At 36.1% G+C, this 26,204-nt stretch overlaps 1 protein-coding gene across 1 annotated transcript in view; it reads right to left on the reverse strand.

Moving 5' to 3' along the window:
- Window positions 1-3,988: 3,988 nt before the first annotated feature.
- MANEA (mannosidase endo-alpha) overlaps window positions 3,989-26,204 on the reverse strand; it is an 82,036-nt gene continuing 59,820 nt past the window's right edge. Inside the window, exons 4-5 of the mRNA XM_040239154.1 lie at window positions 6,641-6,717; window positions 3,989-5,809 (exon numbers count right to left, since the gene is read on the reverse strand). Of these exons, the coding sequence (XP_040095088.1) occupies window positions 5,140-5,809; window positions 6,641-6,717 (747 nt within the window). The 3' untranslated portion in view covers window positions 3,989-5,139. The remainder of the gene's footprint in view (window positions 5,810-6,640; window positions 6,718-26,204) is intronic.

Below are 26,204 nucleotides of genomic sequence, written 5' to 3' on the forward strand. Positions count from 1 at the left end.
TTGGTCCTAGGTCTAATGCCTGTTTGAGAAATGTATTTTAAAATGTATTGACAAGGCAAAGTCTGTCTTCAGAGGGGAGTGGGTGCTTCTTTTCTGGCAAGAAGAGCCATATAACATCTTGCATTCACTGCTTAGAAGCTCTCTCACTACCAAATGTGTAGTCAACCATATACACTAGTATCATATATACATTCCTTTTAAAATTTCATCATTGATTATATATTATTATAACTATTTCTTAGAAAAAATATGTTAAATCCTTCCTGCAGAGTCAGTGTGTACATATTCTTATAAGAGGAAACATTAAATAAATTTTAGTCGAGGATGACTCAAGTAAAAAAAATGAAATGACAAAATACTGTGTTAATGGAATATTTTATTTGCAAATTAAATTAAGCCTTAAGCTACAAACACATAATACTCATATGAAGAAAAATAAAATTTGAGTCCAACTACTATTAATATAATGACTGTCACTACATATTGTTCTACACGATATCTGAAAAACCAAGAACATAATTTTCAAGAATGTACTTTAAATAAACATAACAACATAGCAAATTTTCAATGAAGAATTTAGCAATCAGATTTGCAGTTGACTTTTACATGATGTCAGATTGGACTGCTCTATCATAATACTAATAGCTTAATAGTCTGCCATATGGATAATACGGGTGATTAAAAAACATATAGAATGGTGGTCAAGAAATATAAATTTAGTGTGTATAAACTGAAGAAGTAGGGCAGCTACTCTTAAGTGACTCTGTTCAAACATAAATTTCTAAAATGTTTTGCATGTATTACAACTGAATTTCCTTTAAAATATTTTCTCTTATGGATTTGATATTTTCAAGATCAGGATAAAGGTCACTTTAGATACTATAATCAAATTAACATGGTGATACACAGTGTTTTCAAAATAGCTTTTGTAAAACTGACTCAAAAATACTTTTATCCATGGACATAATTCCTTAATTAATATATTTATTTTAAATGCTATTAAGTAGCTGAAGACTGCCACTTTGTGTTGTTTATGATTGTTGTTCAGATTCTTAACCTATTCTTTTAAAAAGTCAAAAACACAAAAGCATGATGATACAATCATAAACTATAAATGAATTGTATATAGAATTATTGCTACCGTGGCACATCATTATTTTGTATAGTGAAATAATTATTTCAATGGGATAGACTCTAAAATGCATTTTAACTTTATGGTTACATTTAATGGTAATATAAATTCAATATGTAAGCTACCTTAAATGAAGTTTAGAACATACAATATAAAAAGTGCTACAAGTTTTGAGCTTAATAAATTTTCGATCTGTGACTACTTGCTTATTAGGTCTTAAATTATTCTTCCTTTTGATTCATAAATAGTAATTATAACAACAGCAAAATCTAGTCAGTCACACTGAAAACTGTTCTTCCCTTCACTGACAGCTGGAATATAACAGCACTACCACTAAGTTCTTTGATTTGACTAAGGATGAATGAGTCTCTGTAAGTAAGCCAAAGTAGTACTTCAGTTTTCCAGGATAGTAATCTTATATTAAGCATACAGTAACATTTAGCTTTTATGTGGATATATAACAATCAGTATACAATTTAAAGTACATTTAAAGAAAAATAGCTGAGCCAAAAAATTCTTTTTGGTTCAATTTTTCATTTTGAAATTTTAAATATTTGTAAAAATAACTGAAATTTTGCTGGTAGAAAAAAAAAATATTGCTTCTACACCAGGGGACATAAGTGTCCACCCTTAATTCAAAATTTAGGTTAAAACTTTTAAGGACTGCTTCCACATGTAAGCCCTGTAGAGTTTATGAGCAGTCATTATGTTTAAATTTCATAACTTTGGTTAGTTTCAAAAAAGGTTTGGTTATGGCTCAGTCAGTAAAGAATCCACCTGCAACGTGGGGACCTGGGTTGGGAAGTTCCCTTGGAGGAGGGCATGGCAACTCACTCCAGTATTCTTGCCTGGAGAATCCCTATGGACAGAGGAGCCTGGTGGGCTGCAGTCCATAGGGTTGCAAAGAGTCCAACACGACTGAGTGACTAAGTACAGCACAGCACAGGAACTTAGTAGGTTCTCTAGTAGTTGAGAATCCCAGGGATTCGGGAGCCTGGTGGGCTGCCGTCTATGGGGTCACACAGAATCGGACACGACTGAAGTGACTTAGCAGCTAGTAGTTTGTTGCTTTGATGTTTTAAAGTGAAACTGAAAGTGTTAGTCACTCAGGCTCCTCTGTCCCTGGAATCCTCCAGACAAGAATATTGGAATGGGTTGCCATTTCCTTCTCCAGGGGATCTTCCCAACCCAGGAATGAAACCTGTGTCTCCTGCATTACAGGCAGACTTTTTACCAACTGAGCTGGTTCAGGAAAGATCAATTTCCTAAAGGATGTCAAAGCAATATGATTATGTCCAAAGAATAAAAAAAAGAAAATTTTTAAATTTGGGAAATGGTTTATTATTTTTCTGTATGTAACACAAATTCACAGATTTTAAAATTATGTACAGTTAAAAGATGTCTTCTTTTTAAATGCTATATAGAGTGCTGACTGAATACTACTTTTTAACTGTTAATCAGAAAGTAAACATTTCATAAATAATTTTTTATATCTAAGATAAAATTTATTCTGTGCATGCTCTTATAAGATGAAAGTTAATTTTTACATAACAAAATAGTCATTTTTAAATTGTACTCTTAAAGCAAAAAAATTAATATAGAACTGAGATCAACATTAATAACAGCAGTTTTTTACAATATCAGTCCTTAAAAAGGGAGTAGTAAAAGATTTGGTTTTTATACAGTCAAAAAAATTAGCCTGATTAAACCTTAAAATAATAATAATTCATTTTAATCGATGCATTATATATATTACACTACTTCTCCCTTTAAACAGTTTCTTTAGTTTATTAAATTAAATAAAAGCAAATAATTTTTGTGACTATACAATTTAAACTTGTTGTGAGTTAAATGGTAATGAATATCTGAGGAAGATTTTGAAGCGTTCTTCCCTAAGAATAACACAATTATTAGAGATAATTCTTTCAAATAACTTTTTTTAAAAAGGAAATTAAACATATTCAAAGAATTATATATTAGTAAACTATCTTTAGAGCTGATTCCAAACATTCTTCCCTTGAGAATTAACTTTCTGCAATGAAGACAGAAGCTATTTTATCTTAATTTGAAATCTGACTGTTAGTGGCTGGTTGGGGTAGTGTGTTGGGAACCACAACAAAGCTCAGAGGTGAGTCTGCGATCCTAGATGACCTATATCTGTAATGAGAGCAGGAGAGAAATGGTGGTATCTGTGCTGAGGCTTAGCTGACCTTGTTTTTTATACTTTCTCTTAACCTCAGAACTGTTTCATAAAATTGTCTATTATGGGTTCAAGCATATAACATAAGCAAAGACAAAAATTCCTGTGTGGTAGATATCTAACTAAACTTTAATAAAATATAGTAAGTAATAAAAATTATTAGGTATGACATATTTAGAGTTTATCCCTAATAAAACATTTAGTGGCGAACTGTAATAAAAACAAAAAAAAAATCCACAGGTTATATCAGCATGAGTGTTCCTATGAATATGGTTAGTTATAATATAGAGAGTTATTCTTGTAATTTCCTCTAGAAAGTGAATTTACTAATAATTACTATTGTACTAATTTCCCATGGTCTGAATATTCTGAGATATAGCAAATTCTCAAGTTATAAATCAGTTTAACATTAATCATGCCTCTTTTCAAAGACAGGCTAGTTTGCTTTGAAAGCACTGCTTAAAAATAACTCATTAGACAATGACATTTATGACAAATTCCACTATTTGTTTCTGAATGAACATTCTTATATTCTGACTATATGTATTCTGTATTGCTAACATTTAATAAATATATAAAAAATATTCATGTAAGAGCATATATATTAGTTTTTTTCTATAGTTCTAGTTACAAATATTAACTAAAATAACAGAGTGTCTTTTATTCTCTAGTTTTTAATGAGATTCATTTTTTACAGATGATCAATTTGTCACAATATGACAACAGACAACAAGTCTTTATCCTGTTAGGTAATATAAAAGTATAATGTTTCTAGATGGGGATATTATTATATACAATAATTTAAAGTCTTTTAAATAAAATATTTCCATTATTAAATGTTACATCTAATAAAAAGTCAAACTTAGGAATGAAATTTTATTTCTATATCCTTAAAATCTGAAATGCTATGTAAATTTTCTCTATTAGTTTTAGTAAAAATAGCTTAAAAACTTAAAAGGTGGCAATCTAATGTTAGTATCAATTTTTCTTAACAATTCATCTCTAATTAATATTAAATTTAAAAACATGAATAATAAAACAAGTTAAAGATTGACAAGATATCCTAAAAATAGAATTTTAGGCATTGTATTTCCATAATAATTGTAAATTGGCTATGTTTTTTTCAATAACTGAGAAGCAATTCTTAACTTTTATGAAAAGCCTTTATGAAAAGATTTTCCTTCTGCTGTCTGGAATTCATCGTTACAAAGTAGAAACATTAGACATGCAAAATAACTAGCAAGCTCTAGGAAACCAGAAATCTGCATATGATGATATATATTGTGTTACAGAAAGCAGGCCTTCATCTCAGTAAGGCTTAAGGCATATTTTCTTCTGAAGAATTATTGGAACGTTTTCCAGAGTCTGAATGCTAATAGGACAAAGTTGATCAGATCATTAAAAAATGAACCATGTGTATTATCTTTTACATCTCTGTTCTTCAACAGACATATCAAATATATACACAGTTCTATTTCTTTGGGTGCAGAATATTAGTAGGATTGTGTGCTAACTACTCTATGAAACACAAGCAATTGCCTATTGTGAAATAAAAACAGCTATCAGAGCCAGATTTCAATTCCAGTCACAGATTCAGCAAATTTATGCCATAAGGAATATTATTTGCACAACTTTTCTCTCAGTGTAACACTGTGAAAGGTGGCAATGATATTACAATCCTTAACAATGTACAAATTATTTTTATTAGAGATAATGGTAACAGTACATATTGATTTTGACAGTTTTCTTCCTATAACTGAAAACAAAAGGAATGTATTGAAATTAGGTAATTTCTATAATCAATCCATTAAGAAACAGGTTGTGTGCTAAGTTCCTGGTGACCTAATGCATAAATTGCTCTTTCCTTTCTGTATTTTTCAGACCACTTGCGAGTTAGCTCTAGATAAAGACTTGGTTTATGAGGCCGGTAATCCAGGTACACGATATTACTGGTTCTTTTGGGAACAGCTCTTTCAATCTGAGTTCCTTCATGCCACTCATTAAAAGAGGTGATGGAAATTATACTGGGGTGGGCTTGGAGTGCAGCACTCAGAGCAGTCTCATAGTATTTCCCGTTGATTCTGTTACGAGTGTTATGAGAGTTCCACGGTCGGATGCTGGTATCTATGTATCCTGGGCCCACACTTGGGATGAACATTAGGTCGAACTGATCACAAAAATATTTTATCTTAGCCCAGTTTTCATAGGATGAGCCATAAGTAAAGCCATTTGTGGCAAAGTATGTGTAAATTCCATCAAAACCACCTCGAAGAATTCCGTATCTATGCTTTTTATCTACTAGAAGTGCAATAAACAATGCATCATAAGGAGAGTTGCGAATGCTTTGAGACCCTGAGCTGGTTAACAGATTGGCCCATTTTTGAGATGCTGTGATATAGGAATCATAGATATAAAACATTGGAAGAGCATTGCCGTTCTTAGTCTTGTACCTGTAAAAGGCAGGATGATTTCCATATCTAGAATATAAACATATATGAAAATAAAATGAAAATTCATGCCTTATTTCCCATGGCCAATTATTTATGTACTGAAAATGAAGGTAAGTAGTACAGTTTAAGTGTATTGTTCACCTTCTTTGTGGAATTAGCTATGTAAGTGTAATCATTAAAAACGTATTTTTAATTTTACACATTGGGAAATGAGATACTGGATATACTAAGACATTAACAAACAAAGTAATTACTTATATGGAGGTTTAAAAATGATGACTAACACAATAAAAAATCCATTTTTCTACATGAAAATACTGCTTGTGTGTGTGTGTTCTAAGTGATACATGCCCCAAGTGTTGCTGACGTGTTTCTTTGTAAGAGTACGGCATCTGTCACAGACTGTTATCAGTAAACCAAAATAAAACTGTACTAGTAAATTCTTTCCCTGTAAACACACTGAAACATAAATGAAAATATTAGATATGAATCTACCATATCTAACAGCAATTCACATTTCATATTCTGAACTTCTTTTTTAAAAAAAGACAACTTTATATTCATAAAATTTACAGAATAATTTTGTAAATTATTTTTACAAATATGTTACAATTTTGTAACAATTTAAAATGTTAGATGACAAACATCATAGTCTAATATACACATAAGAGTAAAAACATCAACTTGTAATTATTCATAGAGAAATTGAATTATAAGGAAATTCAGAAAAGTTCCTAAAATGATTACAACATTCATTACAAAATTAAATTGATATTAATGTCATACTATGTCATTCAAATCTCTCAAATATAATTTAAATATACTTATAACAGGAATTATAGGAGAGAAGAAACTTACTTGTCTATAATGTACTTGACATTTTTGTACATGTTTTTATCATCTCGATTCTTATATGGTTCAATGTGAAAAGTGACCTAAAACAAAAAATATTGATAGAGAAAAAATTATGATTAAAAATAAAAATGAAATGATAAACTGACTTAACCTTAAGATGAATACCTTACTGAAGTTGACTTATATAGTTGAGTAACAATGTGTTAATTATTGCTGTACAGCAAAGTGACTCAGTTATTGCTGTACAGCAAAGTGGCTCAGTTATACATATATACATTCTTTTTTTATACTCATATTCTTTTCCATGGTGTATCATGGGACATCGAATATATTCTTTGTGCTATACAGTAGGAGCTTGTTGTTTATCCATTCTCCATATACTAACCCCAACTGCCCATTCCATTCCTCCCCACCCTACAGCACCCAACAGTCTGTTCTCCATGTCCGTAATTCTGCTTCACTGATGGTTCATTTGTGTCATGTTTTAGATTCCACATATAAGTGAACAGCATGTGGTATCTGTCTCTTTCTTACTTCATTTTGTACGATAATCTCTAGGTCCATCCATGTTGCTGCAAACAGCATCATTTCATTCCTTTTTAATGGCTGAGTAGTATCCCATTGTGTATATGTACCAATCTTCTTTATCCATTCATCTGTTGATAAGACATTTAGGTTGCTTCCATGTCTTGGCTATTGGGAACAGTGCTTCTATGAACATAGGGGTGCAAGTATCTTTTTGAATTATAGTTTTGTCTGGATATAAACCCAGGAGTTGTATTGCTAGATAATATAATTATATTTTCAGTTTTCTGAGGAACCTCCATAGTGTTTTCCACAGTGGTTGCACCAAGTCACATTCCCACCAAGAATGTAGGAGGGTTCCCTTTTCTCCACACCTTCTCTAGTATTTGTTATTTGTAGACTTTTTAATGTTGGTCATTCTGACTTGTGTGAGGTGGCATCTCATTATAGTTTTCATTTATATTTCTCTAATAATTAGTGGGTTGAGCATCTTTTCATTCGTCTACTGCCATCTGTATTTCATCTTTGGAGAAATGTCTAATTTAGGCCTTCTGCCCATTTTTGGATTGGTTTGCTTGTTCTTTTGTTACTGAATTGAATGAGCTGTTTATGTCTTTTGGAAATTAGGCCCTTGTTGGTTGCATCATTTGCAAACAGACTCTTCCATTCTTTAGGTTTCCTTTGCTATGCAAAAGCTTATAATCTGATTAGGTCTCATTGCTTTGTTTTCATTTCTATTGCCTTCAGAGGCTGGCCCAAGAAAATACTGGTACAATTTACATGAGAGAATGTCTTGCCTATGTTCTCTTCTAGGAGTTTTGTGGTATCATGTCTTAAGTCTTTCAGCCATTTTGAGTTTATTTTTGTGTATGGTGTGAGGGTGTATTCTAACTTCATTGATTTACATGCAGCTTTCCAACTTTACCAGCAACACTTGCTGAAGAGATTTTTCTTTGAATTATCTTCAGTTTCCTTTATTAATGTTTTACAGTTCTCAGGGTATAAGTCTTTCTTGGCAAGGTAAGATGAATACTTACTGAACAAAGAAGTTGCTAGAGAATTCTGACAAACAGTAATAATGTTTACCAAGTGCTTTCTCTTTTAAATAATTTTCTAAATATTTTATACTTTTTAACTTCAGTTAATTCTCACAACTCTATAAGGTAGTTAGTATCTCCATATGAAGCAATCAAAGATAAGGCAGTTCAATGAGTTGTCACCCAGCCAGCTGGAGGCAATATAAGCAATCTGAATTCAAAGCTCAAATGTTTAATCACTGTGCAGTGGTTCATCCTATATGCTTATTCCTTTTAAAGAGTAAATAGGAATATATTCTATATTCAGAAATATCTTTCTTTAAAAAAAGGCAAAACAAAGTATGATCTAGAAAAACCTGGATTCTTTTTTCATGTGTGAACATTAAGTTTACATTTAAATGCAGTCAATAGCAAATGTCTTTAAATGACAGATTCTCCTATACAATTAAAATAGCATTTTACAAAATAATATACATTTAATATGTACTATTTAAATAATTTATAACAAAATTACTTAAAAACACACTATACTGAACAATAATTTTCAGAATACTCATTATTAAATACTCATTATTGATGTGGCTTATACATCACTACCATGATGACAGAAAGCAGAAACCAAAAATACTTTTAAAATACTGTGCACAGAAAAATTCAATTTTTCTAACCAAAACAGGTAATATATAAATCAAGAAAAACTAATTTTGGCTACCAAAACCATTCTGTAGGTCATTTATTACTAGCAGAATAGATTGTCATTTAAAGGAAAGAATCATGTGTACTATATCTACTTAACATGTGCAAAACAACTATGAGAATTTTCATTTTTATTACTAATTTTACTGACTTACCATTAAAAATCTTTATGGAAATCTAATAAACATTGATAATATTTTAAGTTTAGAGTGGTTCCTATGAAGCATGTATGGAATTAGAGACTTATGTGCTACTGCAATATAAAATGTCTTTGTTTTCAACTACCTTAATTAAAGTGAAATGTATTTTGCATTAATCAGTGCTACGAATTAATTTTAAAGTCAGACAACATTCAGTGTAACTCATTTTCCACTTTTAATAAAATTTCAGTAATATTATACAAAGAAAGGTTTTGGTAGTAACAAAATATATTCATTTCTGCAGTATACTCTAAGTCCTGCTAGGACAAACTTTGCAGTAGCTCTGATATTTGTCTTTTAACTTCATTTGAAAGAAAATTGACAAGGATATTTGTATTTTCATACTCTTACATAATGTAACCTTGGATAATCTTCCTTTAGATGCAACATTTTCTAAGTAAGTTTCATTTTATATATAAAGATACCATATTTAAACAAATATCCTATATTAAAATGAATTTGCTTATAAAGTTGCAAACTATAAATGGCTTTCTTTCTTTAAAATGCAGATCAATACATTTATAGTAATTCAAAAAGCTATTATTGATATATAACACAATATTATCCTTCATATTTCTAACTCATTAATGGTAATGATATTTCTTTGTAGGTTTAATTAATAATGTGATGTATCACCATTTCACTATTCTGGTTTGGAAAAAAATCTATTAGACCAATACTATGACTTTAAAAATGACAGAATCCTATATGTGTTTTAATCAGATGTTTGCAATATCTTTATAAGGGGAAGTAAGAGTCATATCTCTTTATATTCATGTCTCATTAAATGGTGTTTTTCCCCCATAGCAGTAAGTTGAATTGGTGTATCACTATGCAGTTATAGGAGAAGGCAATGGCAACCCACTCCAGTACTCTTGCCTGGAAAATCCCATGGACAGAGGAGCCTGGTAGGCTGCAGTCCACTGGGTTGCACAGAGTCAGACACGACTGAAGCGACTTAGCAGTAGCAGCAGCAAGAGTCATATAGATGTTTCCTCATTTCATGCTTCTAATTTTAACTATGCACCCAGAGTGAACCTCTTAAGTGAAAACCTGATGATCCTGTAGACTGGGATTAGAAACATGATGGCATAAAATGCTCCTATTATTTATTCCCTTTTAAATCAACATATGAGATATTCATACATGAGCAAAAGTGCCTCTGTGGTGTTTTAGGACCTAGTGTCTTACGCCAAGGAACCCAGGAGTTGTCTCACCCACCACGAAGATGATAAGGGACAAACTTCTATTTGAGTTGGGAAACAGAGGAGTCAGCCAAACTGCCTAGACTTTTGCTCCTGTCAGGCAAAAACTGGGTCAGTGAAGACCCAGGCAGGCACTCACGTATGAGACAGAGAACCTGCTGAAGTCTAATCCTCCCAAAGAGAGACTTTAGCACATAACTGGAGACCAAAAGTAAGTAATTAAGTAAACAGATAAATGCTAGTTTGGTGGCAGTAGACAAACTTTCTAAGCATCAAGTTCTGCCTAAGGAAACACTGAGAGGGGAAAAGAAAGTTGGTAAGTGCCTGGCTAAGCCAGCTGGACTGGAAAGTGGCTGAAAAGATCCAGTCTCTCCACCAGTACCTAGAGTACTAAGATATGAAATTTATAACTAGGGGAAGGGAGGATATTAGGAAAGATGCAAATAAGAACTTCACTTGGTGGGAAAGGGACTGTCCTTAGCAGAAGTCCACCTAGGAGCCACCAGGATTACCCTACCTGAGCTGCAGGCACCCCCCATGTACCCAGTGCTAAACTCACACTTTACTGCCACTCTATGCTGGCTCCATGTATGGGTTCCCAAGGGCCACTGCCAAGAGAAAGCTCCAGTAGAGTGAGAGCGTGCTCAGAAGCTACAAACTAGAGGTATAGCAACCTTTTAAAAAGAAAGAGAGAGGGCAGAAAAGTTTAAAAATTCACTCAAAAGAGGAAACAAAGAAGACTAGAGCAGATACAAATTCACAAAAACAAAGTAAAAACTCTAATATCAACACTACAATAACATACCATCTGCTGAAGGCAACAAGAAAAGAGTTAAGGAGGTATCTACTAATTCATATGGAAAAACAAAAGTGCAAATCTAAAACAAATATGAAAGATCAAGGAAACATGGCATCACAGCAAAATTATCTATTTCTAGTGGTCAAACTCAGAGGCACATAATACTGCAAACTATCTGATAGTTGAAAATAAGATGTTAATCAACAGGTTACAAGAAAACTCAAGACAATTCAATTAAATCATGAATAAAACAATTCTTTATTAAAGAGAATGAAGTTTTCAAAAGAACCAAACAAAAATTCTAGAACTAGATAGCATGCAGTACAGAGAATATTTAGCAGAGCAGAGAACATGAAGATAGAATGACTGACTTGGAGGAAAATTTTGAAATCACACAAAGGAGAAGAGAGAACTGAAAGAGAAAAAAGAGAAAAAGATTAAAGAAAGCCTACATGGTCTACAGATATTCATCCATATATCCTGAAAAATGTCAGGATAAACAGGATTCCAGACACAGAAGGCAGGGTCAGGGAGTTAAAGAAATAATAGATGAGGAACTTCGAAAATCTGAGGAAAGATTTGGTCATACAAGTCCACAAAACTAGTAGATTATCCTATTATCTCCACACAAAAAGACAGTCTCCAAGATATTAAAGGTAAGCAGGGGAAAAAAAAAAAAAAAGAATGAACCCTACAATGGACTGCCATTAGGCTAACAGAAGATTTATCTGTAGAAACTCTAGGCCTCAGGGCAGTGGAATGACATATTTGAAGAACTGAAAGATAAAAATGGCCAGCCAAGAATACTTTATTGAGTAAAGTTATCCTTCAGCTAGAAAAGACAAGTAAAGGCTTTTCCAGAATAAACAAAATCTGAGGGAGTTCACTATCACTATATCTGCCTTGCAAGAAATGCTGAAAGGAGTTCTTCAAGCTGAAATAAAAACATAAAAAATTACACAGAACTCTGATAAAGATGAGAAATACACAATTAGACTTAAAACACTGTAACTGTGTAGTACAATGGTGTGTTAAAACATTATTGTCTGGAAATGTATTAAAGGCCATAGGAAGTAGTTTCTGTAAAAATCGCCCAGTCAATGTGTTAACAGCTTCCCAGGTGGCTCCAGTGTTTAAGAACCCACCTGCCAATGCTAGAGATGCAAGAGATGCAAGTTCAATCCCTGGATTGGGAAGATCCCATGGAGAAGGAAATGGCAACTCACTCCAGTATTCCTGCCTGGGAAATCCCATGTACAGAGCAGCCTGGTGGCCTACAGTCAGTCCATGGGGTTGCAAACAGTCAGATATGACAGAGCTGCCACACATACACTCAACTGTAGTCTAAAGGTTAAAAGAAAGTAGGAAAAATAACTACTACAAATTGTTAATAAATATACAATAAAAGAGGTAAAACTTCCTTGAGGGCTCAGACGGTAAAGCGTCTGCCACATTGAACCCTGGGAGACCTGGGTTCAGTGTGGTCCACTGGAGAAGGGAATGGCAAACCACTTCAGTATTCTTGCCTTGAGAACCCCATGAACAGTATGAAAAGGCAAAATGATAGGATACTGAAAGAGGAATTCCCCAGGTAGGTAGGTGCCCAATATGCTACTGGAGATCAGTGGAGAAATAACTCCAGAAAGAATGAAGGGATGGAGCCAAAGCAAAAACAATACCCAGTTGTGGATGTGACTGGTGAGAGAAGCAAAGTCCAATGCTGTAAAGAGCAATATTGCATAGAAACCTGGAATGTCAGGTCCATGAATCAAGGCAAATTGGAAGTGGTCAAACAAGAGATGGCAAGGGTGAACGTCGACATTCTAGGAATCAGCGAACTAAAATGGACTGGAATGGGTGAATTTAACTCAGATGACCATTATATCTACTACTGCGGGCAGGAATCCCTCAGAAGGAATGGAGTAGCCATCATGGTCAACAAGAGAGTCCAAAATGCAGTACCTGGATGCAATCTCAAAAATGACAGAATAATCTCTGTTCGTTTCCAAGGCAAACCATTCAACATCACAGTAATCCAAGTCTATGACCCAACCAGTAATGCTGAAGAAGCTGAAGTTGAATGGTTCTATGAAGACGTACAAGACCTTTTAGAACTAACACCCCCAAAAGATGTCCTTTTCATTATAGGAATGCAAAAGGAAGTCAAACACCTGGAGTAATAGGCAAATTTGGCCTTGGAATACGGAATGAAGCAGGGCAAAGGCTAATAGAGTTTTGCCAAGAGAATGCACATAGCAAAAACCCTCTTCCAACAACACAAGAGAAGACTCTACACATGGACATCACCAGATGGTCAACACCAAAATCAGATTGATTATATTCTTTGCAGCCAAAGATGGAGAAGCTCTATAGAGTCAGCAAAACAAGACTGGGAGCTGACTGTGGCTCAGATCACTAACTCCTTATTACCAAATTCAGACTTATATTGAAGAAAGTAGGGAAAACCACTAGACCATTCAGGTATGACCTAAATCAAATCCCTTATGATTATACAATGGAAGTGAGAAATAGATATAAGGGACTAGATCTGATAGATAAAGTGCCTGATGAATTATGGATGGGGGTTCGTGACATTGTACAGGAGAGAGGGATCAAGACCATCCCCTTGGAAAAGAAATGCAAAAAAGCAAAATGGCTGTCTGGGGAGGACTTGAAAATAGCTGTGAAAAGAAGAGAGGCGAAAAGCAAAGGAGACAAGGAAAGATATAAGCATCTGAATGCAGAGTTCCAAAGAATAGCAAGAAGAGATAAGAAAGCCCTTTTCAGCAATCAATGCAAAGAAATAGAGGAAAACAACAGAACGGGAAAGACTAGAGATGTCTTCAAGAAAATTAGAGATACCAAGGGAACATTTCATGCAAAGATGGGCTCGATAAAGGACAGAAATGGTATGGACCTAACAGAAGCAGAAGATATTAAGAAGAGGCGGCAAGAATACACAGAAGAACTGTACAAAAAAGATCTTCATGACCAAGATAATCACGATGGTGTGATCACTCATCTAGAGCCAGACATCCTGGAATGTGAAGTCAAGTGGGCCTTAGAAAGCATCACTATGAACAAAGCGAGTAGAGGTGATGGAATTCCAATGGAGCTATTTTAAACCCTGAAAGATGATGCTGTGAAAGTGCTGCACTCAATATGCCAGCAAATGTGGAAAACTCAGCAGTGGCCACAGGACTGGGAAAGGTCAGTTTTCATTCCAATCCCGAAGAAAGGCAATGCCAAAGAATGCTCAAACTGCTGCACAATTGCACTTATCTCACACGCTAGTAAAGTAATGCTCAAAATTCTCCAAGCCAGGCTTCAGCAATACATGAACCGTGAACTTCCTGATGTTCAAGCTGGTTTTAGAAAAGGCAGAGGAACCAGAAATCTAATTGCCAACATCCACTGGATCATGGAAAACGCAAGAGAGTTCCAGAAAAAACATCTATTTCTGCCTTACTGACTATAACCAAAGCCTTTGACTGTGTGGGTTACAAGAAACTGCAACATTCTGAAAGAGATGGGAATACCAGACCACCTGACCTGCCTCTTGAGAAACCTATATGCAGGTCAGGAAGCAACAGTTAGAACTGGACATGGAACAACAGGCTGGTTCCAAATAGGAAAAGGAGTACCTCAAGGCTGTATATTGTCACCCTGCTTATTTAACTTAAATGCAGCATACATCATGAGAAATGCTGGGCTGGACGAAGTACAAGTTGAAATCAAGATTGCCAGGAGAAATATCAATAATGTCAGATATGAAGATGACACCACCCTATGGCAGAAAGTGAAGAGGAACTAAAAAGCCTCTTGATGAAAGTGAAAGAAGAGTGAAAAAGTTGGCTTAAAGCTCAACATTCAGAAAACGAAGATCATGGCATCTGGTCCCATCACTTCATGGGAAATAGATGGGGAAACAGTGGAAACAGTGTCAGACTTTATTTTTTTGGGCTCCAAAATCATTGCAGATGGTGATTGCAGCCATGAAATTAAAAGACACTTACTCCTTGAAAGAAAAGTTATGACCAACCTAGATAGCATATTCAGAAGCAGACACACTACTTTGCTAACAAAGGTCCGTCTAGTCAAGGCTATGGTTTTTTCAGTGGTCATGTATGGATGTGAGAGTTGGACTGTGAAGAAAGCTGAGCGCCAAAGAATTGATGCTTTTGAACTGTGGTGTTGGAGAAGACTCTTGAGAGTCCCTTGGACTGCAAGGAGAATCAAGCAGTCCATTCTAAAGGAGATCAGTCCTGGGTGTTCTTTGGAAGGAATGATGCTAAAGCTGAAACTCCAGTACTTTGGCCACTCATGCAAAGAGTTGACTCATTGGAAAAGATTCTGATGCTGGTAGGGATTGGTGGTAGGAGGAGAAGGGGACGACAGAGGATAAGATAGCTGGATGGCATCACCAACTTGATGGACATAAGTTTGAGTGAACTCCAGGAGTTGGTGTTGGACAGGGAGGCCTGTCGTGCTGCAATTCATGGGGTCGCAAAGAGTCGGAAGTGACTGAGCGACTGAACTGAACCGAAAAGAGGTAAATTGTAACATCAGTATACAAAAGGGAGGAGAAAAATAGTGGATAACTTACGAGGTTATAGATAAGTTTGTATAAACCGAAAATGGACTGTGATATCTGAGAGATGCTTTATATAACCTCCCTTGATAACCACAAAGCAAAAATTTAGAGATCAACAAGAGGGGGATAAAAGAGCATATCACCATGAAAAATAAACCAATTTACAAATGTAGGCAGAAAGAGATAATAAAAAAAGAAATAATGACAATTCAAAACCAGAATGCAATCAATAAGACTACATATGATAATTACTCTGAATGTAAACATATTGAACTCACCAGTCAAAAGGCACATAGTGACTGGATGGATAAAAAAATAAGACCAAACTGTGTGGTGTGTTATCAAGAGACCCAGTTAAGCTTTAAGGATGTACAGAGACTCAAAGTGGAGGGATGAAAAATATACTACATACAGGTGGAAACTATAGTGGAATATCAATTTCAGAATGTAAATTTAAACAGGACTGAAAAATGACCAAGTAGAAGTTGTTTATGGAAAAGTTTCCATTTTCTGTGACAATGGGAATGTTGTAGTTTAAAATTATTTTTTGTGTTTCTTCTGGTTATTTTCCTTCATATCAACATATCTTTACAATTCACTGTACTTATGATTACTGTTAACTTTCTTGTTTACAAAACTCAGATAATCTCAGTGATCAAATATTTTTCTTTGTAGTTTTACTGTATAATATTACTGAAATAACTATATCTCTGTTCTATTACGAAAAATAAAATGGTTCTGCTTCAAGAGGGTGATGTAGGAAGATTATGACTTACCTCCCTCCACAGACAAACCAAATCTACAGCTTCCTCCAGAAAGAACCTGCTGGAGTGACCTCATCACATCTGGTGAATGAGAGGGAAATCAAACCAAAGCAGGTAGGAAAGGCTGAGACAGAATCTCATCATAAACCCCATCCCCAGTAGTGACATACAATCCAGAGGGAACTCAAAACCCAGAGCTTCTCCCTGTGGAATAAATAGTTTGTATCCCATATCTGGCATACCAGTTTCTAAGACCAGCACATGAAAGATGAGTCCCCAAGATATCATCTTTGAATATCCAAAGAGATGTAGCTCTTAAAGGGCTTGCATGCAGACTCATTCAGTCCAGGGACCAGTGCAAAAGCAGCCCTAATGAAAAGTCCTCAGATTTATGTAAAAGAAACCCATTTGCTAATTTTAAAAGCACTGGTCTGAGAGGCAAAGGCCTGCTGGGATATTCTATGGGGAAAGAGGAGGGAGGTCTTTGTTCACTCTCTGCTTACTATAGCCAGCAGGTGCCATCCTTGAGCTCCACACCTGCCTCACTCCAGGTAGTGGGCAGCATCACTGGGGTCTCCCTCTGTCATGCTCCAGAGCACAGTATTTCCAAGAAAGGAGCTTCTAGATTTTGCAGGTGCCATGAAGGAACACCTGTTGATCACCTGGATCTGGAGGCCAGGGAACTTACATTGTGGTCCTATAAGACTGAATATATTCATACTTTTTAAAACCTACTGCCTGAGGGTTTGATTTTCAATCAGCCACAATCAACAGAAGGCTTTCAGGTAGCACCTAAAGGACACTGGTCTTGGCATACCTTCAACTATTCAGTTCAGTTCAGTTCAGTCGCTCAGTCGTGTCCGACTCTTTGTGACCCCATGAATCGCAGCACACCAGGCGTCCCTGTCCATCACCAACTCTCGGAGTCTACCCAAACTCATTTGCATCGAATCGGTGATGCCATCCAGCCATCTCATCCTCTGCTGTCCCCTTCCCCTCCTCCCCCCAATCCCTTCTAGCATCAAGGTCTTTTCCAATGAGTCAACTCTTCACATGAGGTGGCCCAAGTATTGGAGTTTCAGCCTCAACATCAGTCCTTCCAATGAATACCCAGAACTGATCTCCTTTAGGATGGACTGTTTGGATCTCCTTGCAGTCCAAGGGACTCTCAAGAGTCTTCTCCAGCACCACAGTTCAAAAGCATCAATTCTTCGGTGCTGAGCTTTTTTCACAGTCCAACTTTCACATCCATACATGACCAATGGAAAAACCATAGCCTTGACTAGACAGACCTTGTTGGCAAAGTAGTGTCTGCTTTTGAATATGCTTTCTAGGTTGGTCATAACTTTTCTTCCAAGGAGTAAGCATCTTTTAATTTCATCGCTGCAGTCACCATCTGCAGTGATTTTGGAGCCCCAAAAAATAAAGTCTGACACCATTTCCACTGTTTCCCCATCTATTTCCCATGAAGTGATGGGACCGGATGCCGTGATCTTAGTTTTCTGAATGTTGAACTTTAAGCCAACTTTTTCACTCTCCTCTTTCACTTTCATCAACTATTAGGATCTATTAAAAACAAAATAGGCTGCTTAAACAACCACAAAGGTTTGAGACAGTTAGGGAAGTATTAAATGATAAGATTCATCTTATATAGAAGGTCAGTGCTTCAAGACAGAGAAAGGTGAGTGTGTCATTAAAGCACAGAAACTAATACAGAGAGTCAAGCAAAATGAAGAAATGTATTCAGAGGAATATGCTCCAAATGAAAGAACATAAGATAAAACCTCAGAAAAATAAAACAGACTTTAAAGAGTCAGAGATAAGTAAGTAACCTGATAAGAGCTGAAAGTAATGGTAATAAAAATGCTAATCAAATTCAAGGGGAGAAGAAAGGTTGAACACAGTGAAAATGCAACAAAGAGAAAATATAAGAGGTCACAGAGCTAAATATAATAGCTGTATTGAGAGGTTCAACAGCAGACTAGAAGCAGAAAAAAGGGGCAAGAGGCTCTTACCCAATCTGAGCAGCACAAAGCATGACAAACAGTGAAGACAAACTAAGGGACTTCACTTACCATGTGAATGCTTACTTGATGCTATCCTATAAACAGCAGAAAGAGAGAAAAGTGCAGAAAACTTATTGGGAGAAGGGGTAACTGAAAAATCCCCTAACACAAGGAAGAAAATACATCCAGGTCAAAGAAGCCCAAGAATGCCAAATAAAATGAGCCCAAAGAAAACCACACCAGGACATATTATAATTAAAAGGTTAAGAACCCACACACATACAGTCAAGTAATCTATGACAAAGGAGCCAAAAACATAAAATGGGTAAAGGACAGTCTTCAATAAATGGTATTAGAAAATAGTGTTAGAAATACCATGCCCTGGAGCATGACAGAGGGAGACCCCAGTGATGCTGCCCACTATGTGGAGTGAGGCAGGTGTGGAGCGCAAGGATGGCACCTGCCCTGCTGGCTTTAGGAAGTAGAGGGTGCACAGAGATCTCCGGCCTCTTTCCCCACAGAATATCCTAGCAGGCCTTTGCCTCTTAGACCAATGCTTTTAAAATTAGCAAATAGGTTTCTTTTACATAAAACTGGGTGCTTTTCAAAGGCCTGGACAGAATACACAAGAATGAAACTAGATCACTCAAACACAACTAAGAAAACAAAAGAGAACACACACACAAAAAATCAGAAATGAAAGAGAATAAACTATAACTGACAGTACAGAAATACATGTGATAAGAGACTACCAGGAATAATTATAAGCCCCCAAAATTAGATAACCTAGAAGAAGTGTACACTTTCCTAGAATCATTGCAAGACTGAACCAGGAAATGACCATAACATTTAAGGAGACTGAGTTCATGAACTGGAAGAGTTAATACTGTTAAAATGTCAATACTGCCCAAAGCTAATTACATATTCAACGAAAATTCCATCAGAATACAATGTCATTTTTCACAAAAATAGAAAAAATCATCCTCAGACTTGTACAGAACCACAAAAGACCCTGAATAGCCAAAGTCAATCTTGAAACAAGAGAACAAAGTCAAAAAGGGATTAATCTCCAAGATACACAAACAGCTCATGCAACTCAATATTAAAAAACCCAATTGAAAAAATGGGTATAAGATTTAAACAGATATTTCTCCAAGAAGGCATACAGATGGCCAAAACACACATGAAAAGATGTTCAACACTGTCAACTGTGAGAGAAATGCAAGCCAAAACTACAATGAAGTATCAATCACATTGCTCAGAATGGCCATCATCAAAAAATCTATACAAAATAAATACTGGAGAGGGTGTAGGGGAAAAAGAACCCTCCTACACCGTTCAGGGGAAAGTAAATCGGTATGGCCACTACAGAGCACAGTATGGAGGTTCCCTAAAAAGTTAAAAACAGGGCTACCATATGACCCAGTAATCCCACTCTTAGACATATACTGTAGGAAAATCATCATTTGAAAAGACACATGCACCCCAATGTTCACTGCAGCTCTGCTTACAATAGTCAGGGTATGCAAGCCACCTAAATGTCTATCAACAGAGGAATGGATAAGGATGTGGTACATATTAATATATACAATGGTATATTACTCAACCATAAAAGACAAAACAAAATAATGCCATTTGCAGCAACATGGATGGACCAAGAGATTGTCGTACTGACTGTAGAAAGTCAGACATATTAACAGACAAATATATGATGTCATTTATATGTGGAATCTAAAAAAAAATAGTACAGGAGAACTTATTTACAAAACAGAATAACAGATGTAGAAAGCTAACTTATGGTTACATGGGATATGAGGGGGAGGGATAAACTGGGAGACTAGGATTGACATAAACAAACTACTATATATAAAACAGAAAGCTAGTAAGAACCTACTGTTTAGCACATGGAACTCTCATTCAATACTCTGTAATGACCTACATGGAAAAGAACCTAAAAAAAGAGTGGACATGTGTACACCTGACTCACTGGAAAAGACTGATGCTGGGAGGGATTGGGGGCAGGAGGAGAAGGGGACGACAGAGGATGAGATGACTGGATGGCATCACTGACTCAATGGATGTGAGTCTGAGTGAACTCCGGGAGTTGGTGATAGACAGGGAGGCCTGGTGTGCTGCGATTCATGGGGTCACAAAGAGTCGGACACGACTGAGCGACTGAACTGAACTGAAACTAACACAGCAGTATAAATCAACTATACTCCAATGAAAATTTAAGAGTTATCAATAAATAAATGAATAAAACGTGCCCACACACCATGAAAATATATTCAGTCATGAGAAAAAAGGAAACACCACCATTTGTTTACAAAGTGGATGAACATTAATATCATGATGTGAGACAGACCCAACAATGAAAGACAAGTATTTTATGTATCTCTTATAGTGGAATCCAAAATAAAATGAACTTGAAAACACAGAAAGGAATGGTGGCTACCAGAGGCTGGGAGGAGGGGGAATGAAACAGATAGTGTTTAAGAATATATTTGGGCTTCCCTGATAGCTCAGTTTGAGCATTCTTTGGCATTGCCTTTCTTTGGGATTGGAATGAAAACTGACCTTTTCCAGTCCTGTGGCCATTGCTGAGTTTTCCAAATTTGCTGGCATATTGAGTGCAGCACTTTCACAGCATCATCTTTCAGGATTTGAAATAGCTCCACTGGAATGCCATCACCTCCACTAGCTTTGTTTGTAGTGATGCTTTCGAAGGCCCACTTGACTTCACATTCCAGGATGTCTGGCTCTAGATGAGTGATCACACCATCGGGATTATCCGGGTTGTGAAGGTCTTTTTTGTACAGTTCTTCTGTGTTTTCTTGCCACCTCTTCTTAATATCTTCTGCTTCTGTTAGGTCCATACCATTTCTGTCCTTTATTGAGCCCATCTTTGCATGAAATGTTCCCTTGGTATCTCTAATTTTCTTGAAGACATCTCTAGTCTTTCCCACTCTGTTGTTTTCCTCTATTTTTTTGCATTGATCACTGAAGGCGGCTTTCTTATCTCTTCTTGCTATTCTTTGGAACTCTGCATTCAAATGCTTATATCTTTCCTTTTCTCCTTTGCTTTTTGCTTATCTTCTTTTCATAGCTATTTGTAAGGCCTCCCCAGACAGCCATTTTGCTTTTTTGCATTTCTTTTCCAAGGGGATGGTCTTGATCCCTCTCTCCTGTACAATGTCACGAACCTCATTTCATAGTTCATCAAGCACTCTATCTATCAGATCTAGGCCCTTAAATCTATTTCTCATTTCAACTGTATAATCATAAGGGATGTGATTTAGGTCATACCTGAATGGTCTAGCGGTTTTCCCTACTTTCTTCAATTTAAGTCTGAATTTGGCAATAAGGAGCTCATGATCTGAGCCACAGTCAGCTCCTGGTCTTGTTTTTGTTGCCTGTATAGATGTTCAAGCTGGTTTCAGAAAAGGGAGGGGAACCAGAGATCAAATTGCCAACATTCTCTGGATCATGGAAAAAGCAAGAGAGTTCCAGAAAAACATCTATTTCTGCTTTCTTGACTATGCCAAAGCCTTTGACTGTATGGATCACAATAAACTGTGGAAAATTCTGAAAGAGATGGGAATACCAGACCACCTGACCTGTCTCTTGAGAAATCTGTATGCAGGTCAGGAAGCAACAGTTAGAACTGGACATGGAAAAACTGACTGGTTCCAAATAGGAAAAGGAGTACGTCAAGGCTGTAGATTGTCCCCCTGCTTATTTAACTTCTATGCAGAGTACATCATGAGAAACGCTGGGCTGGAAGAAACACAAGCTGGAATCAAGATTGCCGGGAGAAATATCAATAACCTCAGATATGCAGATGACACCACCATTATGGCAGAAAGTGAAGAGGAACTCAAAAGCCTCTTGATGAAAGTGAAAGAGGAGAGTGAAAAAGTTGGCTTAAAGCTCAACATTCAGAAAACGAAGATCATGGCATCTGGTCCCATCACTTCATGGGAAATAGATGGGGAAACAGTGGAAACAGTGGCAGACTTTATTTTTTTGGGCTCCAAAATCATTGCAGATGGTGACTGCAGCCATGAAATTAAAAGACGCTTACTCCTTGGAAGAAAAGTTATGACCAACCTAGATAGCATATTCAAAAGCAGAGACATTACTTTGCCAACAAAGGTCCATCTAGTCAAGGCTATGGTTTTTCCAGTAGTCATGTATGGATGTGAGAGTTGGGCTGTGAAGAAGGCTGAGTGCAGAAGAATTGATGCTTTTGAACTGTGGTGTTGGAGAAGACTCTCGAGAGTCCCTTGGACTGCAAGGAGATCCAACCAGTCCATTCTGAAGGAGATCAGCCCTGGGTGTTCTTTGGAAGGAATGACGCTAAAGCTGAAACTCCAGTACTTTGGCCACCTCATGAGAAGAGTTGACTCATTGGAAAAGATTCTGATGCTGGGAGGATTTGGGGGCAGGAGGAGAAAGGGACGACAGAGGATGAGATGGCTGGATGGCATCACTGACTCGATGGACGTGAATCTGAGTGAACTCCGGGAGTTGGTGATGGACAGGGAGGCCTGGCGTGCTGCGATTCATGGGGTCACAAAGAGTCAGACACGACTGAGCGACTAAACTGAACTGAACTGAACTGATAGCTCAGTTGGTAAAAAAATTTGCATGCAATGCAGGAGACCCTGGTTCAATTCCTGGGTTGGCAAGATTCTGTGGAGAAGGGATAGGCTACCCACTCCAGTATTCTTGGGCTTCCCTCGTGGCTCAGCTGGTATAAAGAATCTGCCTGCAATGAGGGAGTCCTGGGTACAATCCCTGGGTTGGGAAGATCCCCTGGAGAAGGGAGACTACCGCCTCTAGTACTCTGGTTTAGAGAATTACCTGGACTGTACAGTACATGGGGTCACAAGTAGTTGGACACGACTGAGCAACTTTCACTTTTCACTTTCACTAAGAATATATACTTGCAACTAGTAGATAATTAAGTTATGGAGAGCTAATCTAACCATGATTATAAACAACAAAACTGTATTATAGTAAACTTGCTAAGAAACTAGATCTTAACTGTGCTCATCACAAGAAGAAATGATAACTGTGTGTCATGATAGAGAGGTATTAGCTATCAATGACAGTGATATTACAATATAAATAAAGCAATGTTATAATTTTAAACTTACACAATTTTATATCAATTATACCTCAATAAAATTTAAAAAAAGCAAAAATCTGATATGTTCTTTTGCTTCGCAAAGTCCCCTACTCCCTGCTTCACTCCTGCACCCCCTCCATCTCCCACTGCAGTCAGAACGAGGCAGATCTTCCTACTCTTATGTGCTGCCATTGTACTCCTCCTCCAATTACTTGTGTTTGTCTCTGACCACCAAGAGATTGCAAGGTCTCAAGTACAAGGAAAATGCCTTTCTTAGTACTACCAGCATCTCCAACAGTACCTGCCACATAGCAGACCCTGAATGATTTCCATGAAACAGACAACCATCAAATTAAATTCTAGATTTGCCATTTACATACCCATTTAGGTAACATTCATCAAGTTTTCACCATAAATTCACTTTATTAATTTAAGAGCAATAAGGTAAAAAGAAAAGGTCATAAACAGTAAAATGTTTTCCAAATGAAGCTAAAAAATAATTTAGAAAAGAACTATAGATGTAATACTCCTAATTTTAAGTTTCACGTGGTCAAAAATCTGCAGAAGTCTGAGTAGCAGACATTATGATGACTCTCGAGCAATAGGTCAAATAAATAATGGATGGCAATAAATCAATAGTATAAGAAATATGATTTATATATAAAGTAGAAAAAACTTGCTCTTTTAGAATTGATACTAAATTTATTTAAATGCAAGAACATCACTAGTGGCTGAGTTAGTTCTTTCCCCTATAATTCTGATTTTTCCAGTTGGATAATTTAATTCAGCCAGGTTTAAGGTAATGATGTTTTATAGTAATAACAACCTACAATCTGAGTGTCTTCAAAGACAAACATTTGTTTACTACACATAGGTCTATGCACTGGCTATGCTAGTTTTGTTCCAGACTATCGATCAAGTTCAGTTTTGCTCCATATGTCTGTCATTCTGGGTCCCAGACAGAAGGAGCACCTGGGGCATGCTGTTCACATGGAAGAGGAACACAACCATGGAAACACATAATACTACTGCTCAGACACGGTATACATGACTTTTTTTAACATCTCATTAGTCAAAGCAAGCTATCAGGCCAAGCCCAACATCAATGGGACAAGAGATACACTTGCTCTTCCCACAGAAAAGAAGGAAAACAGGAATACTTGTTGAAAATCTATCAAAACTATCTACTGTGCTTCATCAAAAGATTATTTCACTGCTGTGTTATTAATGATATAGTGGTAAATACCCAGCTGTGAAATTTATAGTCTCTACAAAACCAGACTACTCAATGACAGTTAAAACTGCTATAATACTTGTTCTAGTGAATATGCAGGCAAGTATATAAAAGAGCAGATCTCTAAATCTTTTTGAAAAATCATGATTTACATTTCAGTACTGAGCGACTTTCACTTTACTCAATTACTCTTCCAAAAGAAATTAGTGTACATTTGCAAAATATAATACAGAATAACATTTTTATTATTGTCATTTTTATTTTTATGACTTAAAAGGCACTCACTAAATGACTTTCAGTTGAAGTTAATAAATCAAAATTGCAATCACAATGTATTTAGAGATGAATATTAGTTAAAGCATTAAGTAATAAAAACTAATGAGCTATGACAAAAGCTTAACTGTGAGGCTAATTCCTTAAAAACTCTCTATTCCTAAACAAACAAAGAATGAAAATAAAAACATTTTCATCTCAAAAAATAGAAAGAGTGAAACAAACTCAAGCGAAGAATGAGAAGCACATTAATCAAGAATGAAGTAGATATAATCATTAGAATATTTTAAAAGTAAAATCATTGCTTGGGGCTGGTACACTGAGGCGACCCAGAGGGATGGTATGGGGAGGGAGGAGGGAGAGGGGTTCAGGATGGGGAACACGTGTATACCTGTGGTGGATTCATGTTGAGGTATGGCAAAAAAAAGAAAAAGAAAAAAATATAAAATGGCAGTCAGTGTAAAAAAAAAAAAAGTAAAATCATTGATAAACTGAAGGGCCATTTTGGGGGGAAAAGAGCAAAGTAAATCTATACTAATCAAATTGGGGGAAAGGGCAGATTATTTCCTTAAAGATTAGCAGGCAAAAAGTGTTAATAATGAACCCATTTGTTTTACATTTAAGGTTTCCGGTATGAACAGTTATGTGAATTTAGACCCAAGTTTATTAGCACAGAACTCATAAGACTATTATTCTTCTATTTGTATCACATTGCCTTAGAAGTTTCAGTTATTCTAGTAAATTATTATCATTAATTAAACATTAACTTTTCCTCATATTTAGAAGCAAAGCTTTTCACTCTACAAAAACAAAATTTTACTACAAATAAAATTTTCATCAAATTATAAAAAATGTTGATGCTGAATGTCAACACAACAGAAATCACACAAAAGTATAATAAATAAAACCACCTTGTCACTTCATCCTGTCATTCTACAAATGAAGCAGATAAGCCAGAAAGATGAAGTAAGTAATTGAAGATTCCAGAGTACTCAGCTGGGACAAGAACTCCAGTCTCGTGGTTCCTGGTCTGTTTTTTGGCACTGGATAGAGTTCATTACCAGACACAAGGCCAAGAAATGTTTCTAAAATTTTTGCAA

This window comes from Oryx dammah, unplaced genomic scaffold (assembly GCF_014754425.2).
Source record: "Oryx dammah isolate SB20612 unplaced genomic scaffold, SCBI_Odam_1.1 HiC_scaffold_4, whole genome shotgun sequence".
In the NCBI taxonomy this organism is placed as follows: domain Eukaryota; kingdom Metazoa; phylum Chordata; class Mammalia; order Artiodactyla; family Bovidae; genus Oryx; species Oryx dammah.